At 35.2% G+C, this 20,391-nt stretch overlaps 4 protein-coding genes across 5 annotated transcripts; 1 reads left to right on the forward strand and 3 right to left on the reverse strand.

Annotated features, from left to right (window-relative positions):
- Nucleotides 1–99: 99 nt before the first annotated feature.
- LOC132695570 (uncharacterized) lies at nucleotides 100–1,771 on the reverse strand. Its single transcript, XM_060659884.1, has 5 exons — nucleotides 1,569–1,771; nucleotides 1,048–1,187; nucleotides 878–998; nucleotides 521–826; nucleotides 100–469 (listed from the first exon to the last, which is right to left on the reverse strand). Exons 1-5 carry the CDS (start codon nucleotides 1,743–1,745, stop codon nucleotides 212–214), a joined length of 1,002 nt encoding a protein of 333 aa, XP_060515867.1. The 5' UTR covers nucleotides 1,746–1,771; the 3' UTR covers nucleotides 100–211.
- Nucleotides 1,772–2,636: 865 nt separating this feature from the next.
- On the forward strand, nucleotides 2,637–7,330 carry LOC132708677 (oxysterol-binding protein-related protein 2). Its single transcript, XM_060681164.1, has 9 exons — nucleotides 2,637–2,833; nucleotides 3,460–3,548; nucleotides 3,606–3,823; nucleotides 4,143–4,401; nucleotides 4,460–4,657; nucleotides 4,711–4,936; nucleotides 5,189–5,314; nucleotides 5,758–5,975; nucleotides 6,029–7,330. Exons 2-9 carry the CDS (start codon nucleotides 3,538–3,540, stop codon nucleotides 6,126–6,128), a joined length of 1,356 nt encoding a protein of 451 aa, XP_060537147.1. The 5' UTR covers nucleotides 2,637–2,833; nucleotides 3,460–3,537; the 3' UTR covers nucleotides 6,129–7,330.
- Nucleotides 7,331–7,496: 166 nt separating this feature from the next.
- On the reverse strand, nucleotides 7,497–8,190 carry LOC132695820 (uncharacterized). Its single transcript, XM_060660322.1, has 2 exons — nucleotides 8,166–8,190; nucleotides 7,497–7,890 (listed from the first exon to the last, which is right to left on the reverse strand). The coding sequence occupies exon 2, from the start codon at nucleotides 7,886–7,888 to the stop codon at nucleotides 7,523–7,525; it is 366 nt and encodes a 121-aa protein (XP_060516305.1). The 5' UTR covers nucleotides 7,889–7,890; nucleotides 8,166–8,190; the 3' UTR covers nucleotides 7,497–7,522.
- A 461-nt stretch (nucleotides 8,191–8,651) lies between these two features.
- Nucleotides 8,652–19,826, reverse strand: LOC132695719 (protein charlatan). 2 transcript variants are annotated; one of them, XM_060660163.1, is made up of 5 exons: nucleotides 19,550–19,826; nucleotides 14,892–16,386; nucleotides 14,683–14,817; nucleotides 10,259–10,713; nucleotides 10,080–10,209 (listed from the first exon to the last, which is right to left on the reverse strand). In XM_060660163.1, exons 2-5 carry the CDS (start codon nucleotides 16,343–16,345, stop codon nucleotides 10,202–10,204), a joined length of 2,052 nt encoding a protein of 683 aa, XP_060516146.1. In that variant the 5' UTR covers nucleotides 16,346–16,386; nucleotides 19,550–19,826; the 3' UTR covers nucleotides 10,080–10,201. The 2 variants fall into 2 exon arrangements, with proteins under 2 accessions (XP_060516145.1, XP_060516146.1); XM_060660162.1 differs by having other exon boundaries at nucleotides 8,652–10,713; nucleotides 19,550–19,824.
- Between the last annotated feature and the right edge of the window lie 565 nt (nucleotides 19,827–20,391).

The following is a 20,391-nucleotide window of genomic DNA, read 5'->3' on the forward strand; positions in this document are numbered from 1 at the left end:
AGACGAGACTCACGGGTTTGAAAAAAATCCCCCAGAAAGTATACATTCACTATAAAAAAGATCCTAAAGTAATTTTCAGCAAATATTGAAATAAATAAAACTTAATTAAACGTTTAGTATATTTTTTCTCCAAAAATAATTTACGGTGCGGCGTCTTTGGTTTTTTTTTCTCAATTAATAAAGAATTTGTTCGCAATCGTCGGAAAGTAGTTTACTTAATTTTAACGTCGCTCAGCTTCACAAGCCCGAAAAATGATTTACCGGTATCAAAAATGGAATACCGGTCGTGGGATAAATCAACTATGTTGATCGTATCGCCTTCCGCAACATAATCGACACCCGCTGTGTAGCACGTATTGCCTTTGGTCAATCTTTGTTCCGAATGGGCCGCAACTGTGCACATAAGAAGTTTTTGGTTATTTTTCTCTATGGCGTATCCGTTCCTGTCATGTTCGTCCAAATAATAAATCTAAAAGCACAACTCTGCAATAGTGACTCAATTATTTTCCGAAATACCCACTTGAGCATAGATGAAATATAAACCAGACTCCTTAATAGTTATAGTACCAGCGTCGAAATCGAAATGGTTGTCCATACCAGCCTTGTTTACCCAGTAACTAGGTTTCCAATCCATAAAAGTGCGCTGAAGGTGTCTTATGTGACCATTGCCTTTATAGTGATCGTGCAACTGAATGTTGTACTTCGAAGTGTCACCGTTAAAATGAATAGCTGGCAATTTTACTCTTCCTACTCTCGGATATCTTCTTCGAGATATTTCCTGTTCCCGAATTACTCGAAATTCCGAATCACTATCGCCACCATATTCCTGAAATTATCCAATTTTTCACCAACGTCGCAGACAACACGATCAACTTACGGAAGAATGGTCCAGCGATTTCAGTAGTTGTTTTTTGACCGGTCGAGACACAGTGCTGGACTGACTGTTTACTCGAATCACTGATGAATTTGGCACTAGCTTCATTTCTAGCGTATCGTGTCTGGAAAACGCAGTTTGGCAACAAATGGAAAATGACATGAAAATTTTACCTTTCGTGCGATCCGGACGTTACTTGAATACCAGGAAATACATGTCCGTTTATCTCCAAAGCACCGTCCGACTTATTTTCAATTTTATTGTAGTCAATAACATTTCTTTTCCCCCTCGATGCCATCGAAGTAGGGTCATTCTATAGAAAATTCGTTTTTTATAAATATATTTGTTGCTATACAAAGGCCATAAATCCAAACAAGCAACTCATAGTGGCTTTCATATTAATGCAAATTAAATTTTGATTAAGCTTAATCAAAACTGAAAATAAATAAACCAATTAAGCATCCCTATTGACCCATTTTTGGAATCACTATGTTTGATGTTCCAACAGACTGAAACTGATGAACAAAAACGAATTTGCATCTTATTGCAGTTTATCTCAAATTCACGGAAGTCAAACCGTATTAACATGTTATCATTGTTTCGATAGGGGAATTTAAGGAATTATTTTTCCAGCCATTCCTTACGAAAATAAATAGCGTTTCAATTAAAAAATTAAAACCGTCTAAAAACTTACATGTACAAGGCAGTTGTCCAATTTAATTTTTAATTCATTTAGCTCATTCCTCAAGGTAATTAAATGGTACGAATTATACGACGTCACAGCACAAACTAACAGGAAAAGCGTAACACAGATACCAAACAAAACTGTCTTTTGCCAGCCTTCGGGTTTTTGTTTGTTAAAAGATTTCATTTTCAAAGACAACCGAACTGGTCAAATTAGAGGCATAGTACTGCTTATCTTTATCTCGTACCATGTAATTTAAATAGATCTGCCGTTTAGTCCAGTCAAATTACTTCTTAATTTGTTTGTCGTATCGCGAGATTGACTATCAGAAAGACTGCTTTATAACCATGTTGACAGGAACCATAGGAGTTAATCGGAGATTGGGATAAAATCAAAATGAAAGCTCATTTTGTGAGTATTATGCTCTTAGCTCGATTTCTTCACAATTCAAATAAACATAACCGGGCTAACAAGGGTCGTCATAAAATGACTGGACGAATAACTTATACCGGAACCTGTCTGCGGTTAATCTTATCTCTTCTGGTCTTCAAGATTATCAATTTTATATACCAAAAATAAGACCTTTAAAACAGCCATAAGGTGTCAAACATACAGTAAAGAAAATGTGATTTTTTTCATTAATTTATTTTTAACAAATAATTTTCGATATTATTGCCAATAAAATGTAATTTTAGTTTTTAGACGATGCCACTTACTTTTTTTTCTTTTTTCTTACTTTCAATAATAGGTAGATATTTTTCCTGTCAGTATTTTTTTCAAATTTTTATTCTTATTTAATCTAAAACAATCTGATGAAATTACAAACTTTTTTTTAGGAGCACTACGTCAAAAAAAGTAATATGAACCGACTCAACAAACCATCTATTTTATTCCTTCTTCCATCTTTAACCAAAAATCCTTAATACAAAATTGTTAGAAACATCAATGTATCACCATAAAGACTTGAATAGCTATCCAGAATAAAAGTGCTCTCGGTCCCCCACAAAAGATGGAATCCACCAGGAAAATAACCTGGGCATGCGCAACCCCAATTCCTTAAAATCGGTTTGCCCTACATCTGTTTCTGTTTATCCCTTAGCCAGACTCGTGCCTATAGAGTGTGGATGTAAGAATGATCCAGTTTTTAACGCCCAGTGGACATTTTGTATTTGTTTTTATTTCAATGCATCGTTAAATGTTTAATTTAAACATAGAGAGAGTGGTTGACATCACTGGCCAAACAAGTGCTTAGAACATGATAGGGTATTTGTCAGGTATGTGTTGCCTTGGAATGTATTGGATTTTAAATCAATGTAGAAAGCTTGACAAAATAACAAAATGATTTATTTTTATTCTATTTTAAATTTCAACAAATTTGAGTCCCAAATTAATTTTGAAAGAAATATTAAAAAATTAACTTGTTGATCGTAGACGTAAAAATTTTTAAAATCATAAAGAACCCTGTTTTCAACACTCCTGCTTTATCCGTGTTTGATTAGAAACAATAACTTTCGAATCGTACGAAGCAAAACGGGCTTCGCGCAGTTTTCATTGTGTTTAAAAAAACACTTTAAACAACAATTTATCTGAATGGAGGAGATGCTATTCACAGTTAATCGTTATTTTATGAGACAACCTCGTAGCTTAAGAATTTGTTTATGTTGCGATTTTGAAATTCGTCGTCGATAACCGCAATAGACTTTGATTACTTTGTCCAACGGCTAATGCATTAGTGTCGTTGAAACGTTTAAATAAGTTGATCAGTTGTAAACACATGCAAACATTGTGCCTTGCCATAATACACGCTTACTTGCATACTGGAAAACAAGCGGCAATTCTAGATTTAAACAAGTATCTAACAAAACAAAATAACTAAACGAAAGATTTATTGAATTTTCAGTTTAATAAGAAGATCGGTTTTATTTTCGGATGCTTGCTGGAATTGAATATCGTGTTTGGACGGATTTGCAGTTTCAGGATGGAACACAGGTATGGATAAGGAAGGATCTCCAAGCTAATTTAATACTTCCTTCCTTATATTTCCAGACTTACGTTGCCGGTGCCCATGTACCATACTGATTTGAATCTCTGGTCAATTTTAAAAAATTGTATCGGGAAGGAACTAAGCAAAATTACGATGCCGGTGGTTTTCAACGAACCTCTCAGCTTTCTTCAAAGAATGGCGGAATATATGGAATACGCCCATCTTCTCAAAATTGCGGCCCAACAAGAAGATCCTGTCACTCGTATCCAATATGTTGTAGGTAAGATTAGTAACAAATGACATGAGTTTAAACTACATCTCTAAATGTATATTCCGATTTAACTGGGACCCGTTATATGCTACCCAAAAAATAACAATCTGTAATATAGAGAACAATTAAAAAGTTCTTAGGACTAATTTAATCCAAATAAATGTGTAAATAAAAATGTTTCACCTTATTAAAAATATGGTATTAAATTAAAAGACGTACGATTGAAAAGCCCATGCGGACCCAATCGACTGGTTTCAAATGTACAGAGTGTCCCGCCTAGAAATTCGGAGTTAAACTCTGTGTTTAACATTATATCTCTTATTTAAAGGCTTTGCGGTAAGTGCTTTGGCTTCCAATTGGGAAAGATTAGGCAAACCTTTCAACCCTCTACTGGGCGAGACGTACGAACTAGAAAGGGAAGACTTCAAAATTATTTGTGAACAAGTCAGCCACCATCCGCCAGTATCGGCGTTCTATGCAGAAACCGCAGATTGGCATTTTCACGGTTCCGTCCATCCGAAACTGAAATTTTGGGGTAAAAGTGTGGAAATTCAGCCCAAGGGCACTCTAACTGTAGAGTTTCCAAAGTAAGATCTGTAAATTGGGAGATAATTTTGTCACTTGTAACTAAGGACTTATGTTTAGGCTAAAGGAGGCTTACACATGGACTAATGTGACTTGTTGCGTCCACAATTTAATCATGGGAAAAATGTGGATTGAACAGTGTGGTAACATGGAGATCGTATCGCACCTGTCGGGTCATAGAGCGCATTTGACCTTCAAACAAGCAGGAGGTAGTTCCAGAGATTTGCATAGGGTCGAAGGTTTTGTTACTGATAAATCGTGAGTACACTGCTCTAGAAAAATTAAGATTGCTCCAGTATACCGAATTACAGCAAAAACAAACTCTTTTACGTATACGGCAAGTGGACGGAATTTATAAAGACCGCACAGTATCACGCGTATGAAGAATACATGAAAGAAAACGGGTACAAGTTTGACAACTCCAAGCCAAAAAGCAGAAGTCCCAACGACTCACCGTCTCACACTTCTAAAAAAATGCTGCAAAAATTTAACAGCCTAAAAGTTGCGCCATTTAAATCGCAAAATTCCACTCAGGAAGTAAGTATACACTAGGATATTTTTCACCATCATTTTAACACATTGATTTAATGTTTTTAAATTCCTATACTAAAAAGATATTAAAAAAATATACAGATTTTAGTCGTATTGTCTGAAAGTACCAGGTGCTCTCTTACAAAAATGTTGCAAAGTTTGTTATCTCACATATAATACCAAGCAAAACCCAACAAACATATACTATTATTGTTAACACACCACTAGTGTAGCTAAAAGCGATGAAACAATTTACAGCCAGATGACTGCGGCAATCAAGATAGTCCGGACGAAGTTCCAAAAGGCGATTCAGTTTTTCAAATCGACATCCCTAATTCTGTAACCATATGGAAAGTGAACCCTAGACCCTTACAAAGCGCCGATGTAAGTACAGGAAAACAATTTGGTAATTAAGGTATCTTTAAAAACTGTTGAAGAAGATTCTATTAACAGTTTGTGTTAGTACAAGGCCTATCATTTCATTGCTGCAAAGAACATAAAATTAAAAGTAATAAATATGTATTAATTGTAATATAATGCGACGGACGTGGTGTTAATTCTAGAGTTCGCTTTAGAGCATGTTTAAGTAACTATCTCACAATCGATAGTGACCATACCTTCCGATATTTTTGACTTAAAAAGTTTGCTATTAAGTTTGCAAAGGTTTGGTGGCGTGAGTGATGAGAGATATAAACATAAAGAAAATTACTCTCCACGCGCCGGTGAAAACTTGATATTCGACATTGGCATTTAAATCCCCCCTTATTACCAACGAATCTTGTTGGGATTACATGAAAAAGATTGGAGACGAGGTTATTATGTTCCAGTACTACCAATTCACTTCTTTCGCCATGTCTTTGAACGAGCTGGAACCAGGAATGAGCCAGAACCTTTGCCCAACTGACTCTCGTTTGCGACCCGATATTAGAAAACTAGAACAGGGTGATATAGATGGCGCAGCGACCGAAAAAACTAGACTGGAAGAAAAGCAGAGAGAAGCAAATAAACATCGCAAATGCAAAAATTCAACTCAGTGGAGTCCAAGGTAATAGCAACGGCATAGTAAAATGGTCCGGTGTTAACGAATGAATATTGTAGATGGTTTCATCATGGAATCAACTCCTATACTCAGCAGGAGGACTGGTTATACAATGGCAATTATTGGATGAGGCAATATTCAGATCCAGATATTTTTTAAATGAAAAAAAGTTGCAACCCGTAGTATTTGCCCAATAAACTATTAGAATACCTCTAGAGGTAGTATTAACAGAAGCAAATTATTGTACTTAAATTGCGTAATAGTATTTGTTCAAAAAATATAAAAGTGTTCCAAAATGGAAGATCGTCGATAGCTGGTTAATAGAGCCAAGTGATATAACTGATGTGATTTGTAGATTGAGTAGAGTTTTTGTGTAGTTCACGCAAGTTGACAAGCAAAGGCAATATCTTCATTGACCATTCAGTATAACAAGTTATCAACATTTTACGTATATAGACCCTTCGCTTATCACTTTGTCTGTATATCTTCCTGTAATTATCAAGAAATGAAGAATTATATATATTGTTTATAAATTAATTCCACCCTGAGCAGTATATTTTTTAAAATGATATAGATGAGAACGCCCTTTAAAAAACGTTCAAGCGTCAATTAGTTAATAATATATTCACAAATACGTAGTGTATCAATTCCCGAGCAATTTCTGTTGAACTACTAAGCTTCAGATATCGATCACTGGTACCAAGAAATTTTAAACATCAAGCAAATAGAACCATGGAGTAAATTTGGGGCACTAATGTTAATAAGGAATTAACGACCTAAGATTTAATGTTTTAAATATCCGATTTGGTACCTTTATAATATTAGAAAGGCAATAATTAATTGTTGATAGATACATTTGTGTGTAGATCTAATGATTATTATGTAATTTGCGGTATATTGGGTCGCCTATTGTCGATTTTAAATTTCCTGTTTGTGCAATTTTGTTCTGTTAAACATTTTTTAGAAATTGTTGATTATTGGTAGGTATTAGTAGCGTAGTAGCACTAGTTCGCGTTTTTTATTAAATACCTAATAAAACTGAATCGAATTGTTGAAACGGGAAAAAGCAGATATTCTGTTGGATACAAACTTAAAGGGAAAATTTAAAAATTGCACAAATCTTATTGTTTGTTGTCCTTTTAAAAATCATCTAGCCCGCTGTTTTTAGAACAGTGTGTGTACTTACTCTATATCCATGAAGAAAATACCCCAAAAATATATGTACCTGCCTAAACGCCATTACAAGTATAACGGTGCTGCATTTCATCTTGACAGTCAATGTAATAATTGGGATCACATTTATTATTTAAAAAAAATAGGTATTGCGCATTGCGGAAACGTTGTCTTAAATAAATAATTTACTCAAATCAAAAATGGTTTTATTTTAACTAGGGATGTGACAAAACAATGAAACAAATAGATATTGTTATATAATTTAGTTAAAACTGATCAAATAAAAGTAACAATGTAACAAGATTATAAAATAATATAAAACACATCACAAAAAACAACACACAAACGTGATTTGATAATTAAAATGTATTCATAAGTAACTAAGCACTCTCGGGAAAAAGTTCGGCATAAATATCTGGATAATTGTCGCGGAAGATGTCCAGCATTCCCAACAGGTCTGAATTTGCCTCTTCCAAGTTGCGAATTCTCCAGTAGTAATAGCTGCATATTTGTGCCAACTGATTCATGGCGTTGATCTGGATATAAGTGACGATGGCGAGAACGGGCAGAAACATCGAAACCCAGGCGTTGATCTTCAGTCCCAAAACTTCATTTGTCATCGGATTAAAGAAGAACAGGAAAATCCGGATGAGATAGTCGAGAATCCAAGAGTCTTCATTGTCTTCATTTGTGACTTCCAAGTCCATCTCCTCCTCTCCGGTTCTCGGCTCTGCGTTGCTCGCCATCTCTGGAACAAATTAAAATTTACTAATTATTTTAATAAATTGAAACTGATATTTCAGAGATATAAAATATTCTAGAAAATTTTGCAAAATCCTAGAGAAAATTAATTAACTTAAACAAAAAAAATCTTATTAAACTACACAATTTAACTTTGATTATTTATAATAAATTCTTTAAAAGTATGTAAAATTCCACTAATGTAAGATGAAAATTTTAAGATTTTATAGACTGAAAAACCCGGACCACAAAAAAACTAAATTAATACCAAAAGTCACTTACCTGCTAATGCGATTTAAAAAGCGATTAGGGCGTTAAATGAGAATATGAATGGAAAATTGCAACGTTATTAGAGAATATATAAGTTCCCCCCCCCCCCCCATGAATCGGACTTGACTCACCTCAACTAACTCATAGTCGCCCTCAAGAAAAAATTTTCTTCAATATGTCTATAAAACGACTTTAACACTATTTAAATAAATAATTTTCCATTTTATCCAATTAATCGCTAATGATTTTAACCCAAGGGGTTTGCAGAAACATATTTTTCTACTAGATTTTCCAAATCATCGACTTAATGAAGTTGCATGGCGCTAGTTCACGTGGGCCACTGCCTTTCAGACATCGGCTCACACGTTTACATGTAACCTAAACCTCGAGATAGCGAAGGAATTTTACATCGATACAAAACCAATTTTTATCAACATCTACAGTCGAAAATGCTTATGATGGGACTTAATAAAACTACAAAAAAATTAATATTAAGGTATATTATACGCATTTTCTTTTTAATATTAGAAAAACACTAGATAATTCAAGTACATTGAAGAAAAGGTAATTAACAAAACGTTTTGGTTCCGTATTTGAAAATGCTTTCCAAATGGAAACATTTAAAAAACAAACAACAAATATTCTTGCGAAACAAAAAACTTCAGTAAAGGTTTTCACAAAACCGAATGGGTAACACGTATTAATAAATAATATGCTGAATAACCAATAAACACCAAGAAAATTTGAAACTTCGAACATTTCAAATGTTCCGCTGCCATTTTAACAAATTTTTGTGATGGTTACTATAGTTCGTTAATTTTACATTCGACTACACAAAAACAACATTAAACACAAAAATCTGAAATTCATAAAATATAAAACGACAAAAAAAGGAATAGTTTCACATATACCACATAACAAAGATCGCTCCAAAATTTAACAATGAAAAACATAAAAAACAATAAAACAGGACATGTATTGCACAAATTAGTTTTTAGTTGTATAGAGGCGTAATATAATATATAAAAATTATGCTTTCGCGTGTTGCCGATTGTTTAATGTACTTTTTGGTATGCTACAATAATAAAATATCTTTTAAACAACCGGTAACACCTTTATCCTAATAATTTACACAGAACAATTTTTTTGAAAGGTCACTTTTAAGTCCAGGTTAGTTTTATTTTTGACGTACCTTCGCGCCTCGTTTTCTCCGTCAATTTTCTCTCAACAGTACAAAAATACGTGAATATTTTTGTTTTATTGATTATATAATACACAAATAATACAAATTTACACTTGTCAAATATTCGCAACTAGCGGTCGTAGTTCCTCCGCAAATATAACCGTCACTTTGTTAGAAACAAACTAATTTGGCTGAAAAGTGGGAATAATAATCGGCATGTGATTATTAATCGTGTTATTGTGAATGAAGGAATGATCAAAAAAAGACATCCCCAACTTATGAGCGTTAGTCATATTGGGATCAGGTACGGTGACGTTGTGAGAATTATTAAAGAAGTTCGTGAACGAATTCAACTCTGGAGGCGGCGGGTTCTCTGAAGAAATGTGACCCGTCTCTTTAGACGAGGCTAGGGTGGCGTTTGCAGGTTTTTGTTGTTCCGTATGAACCCTACTGGCGTGAAGAATCGTCTGGTATCGATGCCTAAACGTCATGTCGCAATGTTCGCAACGAAACCGCTTTCTCGAATGCCTCCAGTAATGGTGAAGCGTCAACGACACTTTGGTATGGTATCTACTTACCCCGGGATTTTTACAAATGTGACACGTAAGTCCTTTACGGGTCACCAATTGGGCCATATATTTGTCGACTAGTTTATTAACGCTGCCGGATGTGTCGGACGACAGGTATCCCCTCCATTTTCGAAGTTTCCCGTTGAGGTGACGCAAAACTTCAACTTCGTCCGAATCCCAATAAGGCACCACCACTTTCTTGGGTTTGCTCTGTTTGCGACACCGTTTGCTTTTGTTCGGCGGATTCAGAGATAGTACGGGCTTAACGTTTAAACTGGTATGTACAACCAAGTGTGCTATAATACTATTTTGATTTTCAAACGAGGCGTCACACAATTTACAAGAATATTTACAAGAAGGATCAACGTTTTCCTTTGAGTCGTCGTTTTTTGCGGGAGATGTGGCGACGTGGCGATGCGTGTATTGATGAGTTTCGAGAGAAAGATCATCTTCGAATTCGCATCCGCACGTCGGGCAGACGAATAACGGGAGTTCGGTCTCCTCCCCGTTTTCTTCATCCGCTTCCGGCTGGTTATCCACACCTCCCGCCTCAAGAAAATCCGACTGTATTCTGTGTGTCAAATTCACCCTGTTGGACATGTCTTCGGGGCTCGATCTCGGAGGTGGGTCGCTTTCCGGATCCGACCCATCGCTCGCTTCCATGTAATTGAAGAGACGAGCGGCACCGTGGGGTTTGTTCATATGGTTCTTCCACGACTTCACCTCGGATTGGAGGAACCGATTGTGTTGCAGAATTTGAGCCGCTGCCGCCGTCAAATCGGTGTTTTTTAGAATACTAGAGGTCTGACTATAAAAAAAAGGAAACAACTTTAGAATGCGGATAAAAAAATACAATACAAATAAACAATATGGGTAATATGGCTAAACAACCGAAGAAACAGACCATCTCCCCCATCAACGGGATAAAAAGTTATAAGGGTATAGGATTACCCTGGTTTTCTAGGTCAAATAAGCATTAACATTCGTATACCGGGATAGTAAAAGTACCGGAATGCTTAAATATCTCCAAAACTGCCAAAGCTGGAACGATGAAATTCAATAACTGGGAGTTTTTGAACATACACAATACAAAACTGATAACAGAAATGTCAGATTTCAGGATGATATTGATAATTCTTGTAACCTTTCAATAATACACTTCTAAAGTTCCCTATGTTCTAAAACCTCCAAACTTCTGATATGGTAAAAAAAATTATTAAGTGTTGACGTAACTTAGTTATTAATAGAAACAAAATTTTGGAGTTTCGAAATTTTACTAAATGCGACACGCGCAATCCATTACAACAAAAATAAATAGGTAAATCTTGCTAAAATAACAAAATTCTGACATGTAACGTAAAAGTGGTAACTCTGACAACGTTGCTGTTATAATACGAACAAACATATAGTGCATTTATTGTTTTGACGTTTTAGGTATTTTACAGTACCTTAACTGCAGACCTTCGCAGGACCGTCGTAAAACCCATCCCAACAGAAATTTGTATTTGAAACGTAAATGGACCGTTTTAAATTTAATTAAGCATTGATGCCGCGGGGTATTTTCGAATACGTAGAGCGTTTATTTTAACATTGTTCTTCAAATAAAGAAAAAATTAAAGAATTTATGTACGAAAATGATTTATATTTTGAAGAGAAGTACACGAAAAAACAACTTCTGGAATTATTAAAAATAAAACATTTTCATAAAGACTACAAAATCGATTCGATAGTACAACAAAACCCCGATTGAGATAATTTGGTTGAAAGCGCATAGAAGAAGAAATAACACTGTACCAAAATTTACTGATAGTATCATAAACGTAATTCGGCAAGCGGTAGCTAAAATATCAGTACAAAGCTGGTCTAACTCAGAAAAACGAGTAACAAAAGAAGAAAATATTTAGCGAGAACGATTAGTGGCGGAATTGATCATTGACAGGTGAAGACAGTTTTCTAGATTAATAATGATACTATGTAGAAATGTAATGAAATAGAAAGTAATAAATTGTTATTTTGTATTAATTTTTTATGTATATGTTTCAAGCATTGCTAGGCAAAATAGATTGAAAACATACTTATATCCCGCTTGCTAGTAAAAGTTTAGAATTTTTAAATTATGCATGTTCAAAAACCCCATGTATAGAATTTTATCATTCCAGCGTTGGCAGAGATATGTAGGCGTTCCGATACTTTTTACTAACCTAGTATATGTATTTTTTATTAGAACAACGTACGTTTCGGCTATAAGTAGCCATCTTCATGTGTCACACTTACATTTTTATACAAATACTCCAATAAAATCACAATTGACTGACAGAAAGAACATATCGAAAACCCCTAACAGTTATTAAAAAAATCCTTTTGTTGCAGGAAAACATAACATCCGCGTTGCTCATAAACTAAGTAATAACGGCAAAAACTGCTACACGAAAATGAGAACCGCGATTGAATAGAAGGGAAGAAAAATCTAAAATGCAATCAATGTAATATAAGGTGAGATGTACTGACCACACAAAACAATACCTTCTTCAGAGGATTTCAAATAACAAAAATTCTGTTAAAAATAACAAACATTATTTACAAAAAATCCACTAATATGACTCTAACAACGTTAGGTTTCTAAACATCGGAAAGCGATTATCACAATAAAAATCCTAGTTCTTATAACAATAATCGTAATAATATACCAAAATTACCCAAATTTACACAAATTTAATAAACTAAATGCTTTACTAACGATCTTTCGGAATCATTAATTTTTATAGCTATTTCTTGTCAAAGTCATTCTATCCAAACGTTTCGAATTTGAATTTCAATGATTCTAAAAGCATCATCGTTCATCATTTTAATCTTTATTTGTTATTTTTGTAAGTATTCCATTTTGATTGTCGTTATACAAATCTTTTTAACTAAAACTAAACTTAAAATTATTGTGGAACCTGAGGATGGCTATTTATAACCAAAACGTTCGTTGTTTCAAATAACATATATATATATATATATATATATATATATATATATATATATATATATATATATATATATATATATATATATATATATATATATATATATATATATATATATATATATATATATATATATATATATATATATATATATATATATATATATATATATATATATATATATATCTACGAATGGCAATATTTATTTGATCGAGAAACCCAAGGAAAACCACTACCTTTTTATTTTATAATAAATAATATAATTTTACGGTCAGGAAATAGCTACACTCCAGAACTCACTTTACACTTAATTACTCTCCACAAACCCTCTCTCAAAAAGAAATCCCTATCCTCAGTCAAATTAAAACCGTTTTAATGAAATTAATGAGCCTGGGTATTGGGAATTAATGATTATTTAAGCTCTAATTTGACTGTGGATGGGGATTTTTTTTTTGTACAAGCAATACACAAGAAAACTGCAATGCGGAATATATATCTAATGGGACCACTTCATATTTCCCGTATTATATCGATTCAAGACGGTGAGTGGATTAGTAAATTATGAAGCTGCTTAGTATTGTTGATGTCGATTTTTCATAAATTATTTAATAGTACATGAAATACAGAACATTACACTCTTCCGACGTCTACGAATATAAAAAGGTGGTAATGAATTCCTAATCAACAGTTCTTTAATGTAGATTTAGCAACGTAGAACCATTAAAATTCAATTAGTTATTAAGTAATAAATTCTCATATCTTAGTACTAACTAATAACTCAAATCAACTTTACACATACAAAATGGCTGCCTGTCATCCTTTTAAACACATGAAACAAACAGCTTTTAACAATGGTCATCATTCCTCTTTGATAGATAAGATTATAACAAAAAAACAGCTTGAAAAAACTCTGAACTCTATTTTCCCATACGCCATAAGAATTGAAAAACCATAAAACTAAGTCACAAAAAAAGCACAGATTCAGAGTTTACAGGTCAAAACGTGGCACAAATTTATATCGGACAAACAGGTAGAACATTCAAAAAACGCATCAAGGAACATAAAAGAGTTCAGATTGGAATTATAGCTCTCATTTAAATTCAGAAATCCAGTTCGATGATAATTTTTATATTTTACATAGAACATCAAAAAGCCATAAACCAAACCTATTGGAAGCTATGGAGAATTTAAAAAATGAGAAGTTCGAATTTATTACTTAAATCAAAATTTAAAAACGACGACTCGTTTTGCATACCTGCACGATGTGAGTAAGTAAGTAAGTAAAATTTTGCAAACAACTGACGTGTGCGTATCCAACTTAAAACTATCGTTTATAATTAATTTCATTTTGTTACTGTCTATGGCTATCGCTAAAATTTACATTTCGCTGCGATTTTATATTAAAACGGCAGTTTTAGTATCAGGGGCCCTACTAATTAAAGAACTCTAACAAACGATTCCATTTACTCCCTTTTTACGATAATAAACCCATAAAATGAATGATATTTGTGTAGTGCGAAATTACTGCTAAAAGAGAGAAAGGAAATTTTCAAAATTTACAGGTATTTAAATTAATTGGTATGATTTCAAATGAATTGAAAATATCTACCGAAACCAGGAAACATTTATATAGAAAGCGCCAGAAACGACTTTTGTCGAGAAAACTTATTGGTGAAGGGAACCACATCATTAAAATCGAAAGCGTTATTTTATTTACGTCAAAATTTGTCTCCTCCACATACAGATTCAGGTTGTTCTTTTTGACAAGAATCTTTCCTGGCGTTTTGCATCTGGGAGAAAATTCTAACCTGCATAGCGCAGGATTGTTAGATGTTCCGGAAGTGGTCGCCGTCGCAGCTGAATGTGCCGAATTTGTAAAAGGATTGCTTCTCAGAATGTTACTGCTCGCACTAGACGAAGCCCGATGCCTCTGCTCCATGGGGCTGCAAATACACACACGGAAATAACAAGGCGCTAAAAATATTTAACGGCCAATAAAAATAAATTAATTACTCACTGTTGTTCCTGCTGATGTGCTGTTAATTGCGCCATATCGTCGGCTAAGAAACTACACTTGGCGCATGCGCGCTTATTGTGGACCTTTAGGACGTGTGTGGCAAGCCTTTCGGACCTAGCCGCTTTATAGTCGCATAGCCCGCAAACGAACGGCTTTAAATGAGTATTCATGTGCCTTTTTAAGCACCAATTATCCACCCCGGACCAAGAACAATAGCAACAAGTAAATCTTTTCTCGCCCTTTTTCTTCGAACTGCTTTTGGAGGAAGCGTTCGTTTTGCCTAAAACCTTCATGTCCGGTTGACGAATTCCCGGAGCAGTCGCCGCTCTGGCCATGCTGTTTAAACCGGGTATGGATAAAGACCCGAGGGACGCTAAAGAATTCAGCGATTCGGATTGGGTCGCGACGGTGTTCGCGTTGTATTTCTGGTAATAAGACATTCCAGACGCGTTTTTCGGCGGATGCCGTCTTATTCGGTTCAAGTCGTACGGATGGTCGCGATGCATCCTTAAAAAATGCTTTTTCACGTGATCGGCCCTGTTGAATTGTTTCTGGCACACGTAACACTGGAAAGGTTTTTCTTCCCTGTGGATATTTTCGTGTCTGGTAAATAAATCTCTTCTATCGGTAGCGTAGGGGCAAAAAGTGCAGCTGTACCTTTTCGTCGACGTCATATTGCTTTCCGCGTTTGAACTTGCTGACGATTGACTCAAGCTGTTGTGCATCGCGTTACCGGACGTCAAATTCGAGCCGTGAAAATCCTCCGATTGGTTCGACGATTTCGTGCAATTATTATCGACTTTAGTTTTCAATCGTTGCAGGAATTTTATTACTTCTTGCAACACGGGGTTATCCTTGGTTAAGGCGTCGCATGACTCGTCGACGTTAATGTTGTGCTGCCTGCTTAAATGTATCCTAACGCAACGGGCCCAGGCACTTTCGTACGAACACTGAGGACATTGAAACGCCCGAATGTTCGAATGCGTGCCCAACCAATGTTCGGCAACTCTGAGAAGATATCCGACGCAATCACATTCGGCACATCTAAATAGTTTTTGCGAAGGATTGTAAGTCGCGATTTTTGACTGAGTCCATTGCAGAACGTCTTCATTTGGGATCCACTTATCTTCTGCGGTGGATAGATTATTGATACTCAATCCCATGGCCGCTTTGTGCGTAGGAAAGCCGGAATTTAAAATGCCCGTGGTTGGAAATCCGTTTTGCATCAGCGCTGCCAATCCGAACGCGGTTAAATGTTCTTCCGATTTTAATATCGGATTATCTACGTCGTAGTCGATGGGAGTCAAACCCCGGTCTTGACTTGTAGAAGCCATTCGATCGTTCGATGATAAATCGGGAAGGCCGTCTTCGCCGTACAATTTTCGTGTAATTTCTTTAAACATATCTTCGTAGCAGTCGATGGCACTGCCAGCCATTGGCATTGCCACTTCCATGTTCAGGATGGGAACCGATGTTTAAAATTTGGCGACAGTACCTGAAATTGAAACAACCCACATTGAAAAGGATTGTTAATGTTAATTTTATTTCGTAAGTATGCGAACGCGTCGGTAATAACTTAAAATAAATCCTAATGAAAAATAATCAAATAGGATATGAGTACACTCGGGCAGTCACACTCCATTTAAAATGCTCTACTTCATTCATGGTTTCATTATTCTTAGCTACACTGCAAGTGATGAATTTGCAAATTGTCGGAAAATATGATAGATGGATTAGTATCTTGGTAACACTATTCTTTTAGAAAAGTATAACATAAAACCAAAGGAAAATCATTGATTCAAAAGCACTACCCGATTAACTAACCAAATCGATTTTGTAAAACAGAATAAAATAAAAAAAAACACAATTTTATATATATTAAAATAATTAATTAAATATAAAATAATAGTTTAATGCTTTTTCAGGTAGGCTTCTATTAATAATATTGTTAATAAGGAGGGGGTCTAAATTTTTTAATAAGTTGAGAGGAACTGGTTAATTAGACCTTGGTGGCAATTTAATTAGGAAATGAGGCGAATAGCACGGACCTATAAATACTCGAGAAAATGCTAATTGGTTTATCTGATCTTCCATATTATTTTGGGTAAGCATTTTTTTTACTTTCTGATTAACTGTTTCCAAAACAATTAAAATGATTATCGGAATTTTTAATTTATTTAATTTATTTTTTGGTTCTTTGGATTCTGCTAAAATGAATCCCAAAAACTATTTCAATTTTTTTTAACACGAAACAAAAATAATAATAATTTTTTTTCTTCCAATCTCAATAAGAACACAAGCACTGTTTGCGCGCCCATTTTCTTTAAAAAGTCATCCAATAGCGATAGCTATTGAACATGTTATTTAATGTCCAAAATTCTTTCGGGAAGTTAATAAATAGCAATTAATTATCAAGACAGATAGACGGCAAATAAAATTTGTGTGAACAATTCATTTATTTATTTTATTCTTGATAACATTGTAAAGATTGGTAAGAAAATCGTTAGGTAAGCAGTTAAATTGAATTGAATTGATCTTTGGAACGACACAATATATCTACAGGTGCTTCTGAGCTGCAAGCGTGGTTAACACCTGTTGTGGGATAGTTTTTTCTTACAATAAATTGTTTTCAATATGTTTTTAATGACAAATTTCAGATAAGGTTCATGGAGTACGCAAATTGCTATATTTATATAGCACAATTAGTAGGATACCTCTTATTTATAGTTCTATAATATATTTCTGAGCAATTAGCAGCAATTGTCGTACCAGCGTTCCACCAAGCGACTAATCAACAAGTTCGAATTGATTCTAAATGGAAGAAAGACTTGTATATTAATATTTTGATCGTATCATTTACATACTGTATATTATGGCTCAAATTCGCGGACGATCATTGGGATCTTGGAAACCGTACGAAATACGAAGAAAAACCGTTTTAAAATCGTGAAAATTCCGATTACTTCCGAAGATCCGGTAAATAACAAAATCATCGATTTTTTTTTGAATTTTTTCCTGCCCAAAATTTCAAAAAAAGGTGAAAACAAATGAGACTTTTCATTGCAACTTCTTCTGCCCTACCAGATCGCATTATTAAGCTTTAAATATAGGCCTGCATTTTTATTTAATATTTTAACAATAAAAATTCTGAAAAAATACATGTATCACACTTAAACAATACCGGCCTAAAATTGACAATAAAGTCAAAGATACAGAAAAAAAATAAGGTGGCCAGGAACAAATTCAAGAAATTGCTAATTATTGTTTTGCCCGCATATGTCTGGAACTAATCGGAATTTTCTCGATTTTTGACTTTATTTAACCAACTTCGTATCTCTTACGGTTTTCGAAATCCCACTGGGTTCATTCGATTTTGAGACACCCTGTACATGTACATGCTTTTTCTTTCTATAAGACTACTCCATTCATAATTATTTTGTTATCATCATATCGTGTTTACTACTAGTAACAAATACAACAATTCTATCGTCTAAAAACTAAGTGGCATGTAGGTTGAGTTTAATGACGCCATCGTTTCCTACAGGAAAAAGATTGCGTGGATATTGTATTTGGCAGTATATCAGGCATCTGGGTAATTTATGTATTTATGAATTCAGAAACTACGCTACAACAAAAAGCGATGACGTCACTGTAGTCGTTAGTAATAATTTCATCATACGCCTAATTTTATGAGCGGAAATATCAAAATATTCGTAAAGCTCCATTTGTTAGCAAATAATTTCGAACAATTAAAATTGTGTCCATTCCGACCGAGAGCGGATGAAAGTAAGCAATCACTTTCGGTTTCGAATAAAATACGGCCTTCAAAAAAAAATAATGCCCTGTCGTGGGGCAAAATTGGAAACGAGGAAAAAAAGTGATGCAAATAACGCGAGCCCAATGTGCCGTCTGAATACGCAAATCGTTAGGGGGTAGGGGGGTCGCGTGACATTAATTTAAAAATGACTATCAGCCGAACAACGAAAGGGCATATACGAGAAAAAATTTCGACAAGAACGAAATTGTTTACGTCGATTCGAGATTTGCGACACACGCTTAAAAAATCCTCGCACCTATGTATCCCAGCTGTATTTGCGATATTCAAATCTGTCGAGGATAATTTTAATTCGACTTGGCATGTGTCAGGCGCAGCTGAGCAATATGGCGCTTCAAGAAAGGAAATTCATCAATTGCAGCTACAATAATGTGTAACGAAACAACGCATGGGCGTAGAAGTTCGCAAATCGGATTTTAATAAATACGATTTAATTTAGGAAATAGCGGTTAGGTTTAAAATGACACGTGCCATTTCAGAATATGCATTTAGTAAAATTAAGAAGTGACATTTCGATATTATTTATTCTTAGGAATGACGTAAAAATGCGATTATTTTTCAGTCCCCTCCAGTTTAATTTACATCTTTTCGAGGCGATAACATACAAGCCGCGAATTTTAGACTTCAACTATAACAAATATGCAAAAATTGATAATCACGCGAAATGAACAAAATTAAATTAACACAACGGACGAGTTTTTCGTGGGGCAATTCTGCCCGTCGATTCCCTACGTGCACCCCCAGAAACCCGCCTTTGCATGCGGTCGGACCTAGTCTACGAACTACGATCGGGCCCGCTATGTGCTATTGGCAATCCACTCACCAAGTTAGGCCCTGAAGCCACCAGGAACAATCGCGTGCTTATCTATCCATCAAGTTCCCATAATTTCTGCATCTCATTTCCACTTCGGTTTTACCAACAATCGCGTTTTTAGCGCACGGAATGCAAAATAAAACCGCGAAATGCGTATCGAATATGTGCGTTTTCGGGGGGGTCAGCAGGGTGCATATGCAGGGACCTGGCCTCGTGTGGGCCCCGCACCGTGTGATCGTTGCGTTGTCTGACCCACCCAATACTGCGGCACCCGTTCGCCCGCGACCCGCTGGGGTGGGCTTACCCCCGCCCGGCGCCCGACCACCCCACTATCGCTCCCGATTCCGTCCCGGCCACCCTTCCTTGCCAGCCAGCCACCCCCTCGACCCAACGCGATTCGCCTTGTGCGCATAGGCGTCGATACTTGGGGGGCCGTAAAGATGCGACGTCTTACCCTGGAACTACACATGTTTTTATTTGTCTAGTCCAAAAACTACCAGGATATTATACCAACAATCTCTCCGTTTCACTATTTTCATCATTCTATTGAATTATGGAGTAGTTTGCATGCTATCCGGGCTGAGTAAGTTTTTTGTCGCTAAAATACAATCCACAAAATGTTCTTGGCTAGTTTGTCCATTGTATTGTAATAAAATTGTCCTCGTTATACACAATAATCAAGTCATTGGTAGGGGTTATAAACTAATCAATATGCCCTTTGGCTTATCGTGGATATTATACAAACTGTCGCTATTTCATTATTCTGATAGAAAATCACCGTTTTGCTGATTTATTTGCTTTATGTTATCTGGGTTAGTTTAAATCTATACAAGATTTTTTATCTTTTTTAT

This window comes from Cylas formicarius, unplaced genomic scaffold (genome assembly GCF_029955315.1).
Source record: "Cylas formicarius isolate icCylForm1 unplaced genomic scaffold, icCylForm1.1 PGA_scaffold_12__32_contigs__length_19106922, whole genome shotgun sequence".
Classification (NCBI taxonomy): domain Eukaryota; kingdom Metazoa; phylum Arthropoda; class Insecta; order Coleoptera; family Brentidae; genus Cylas; species Cylas formicarius.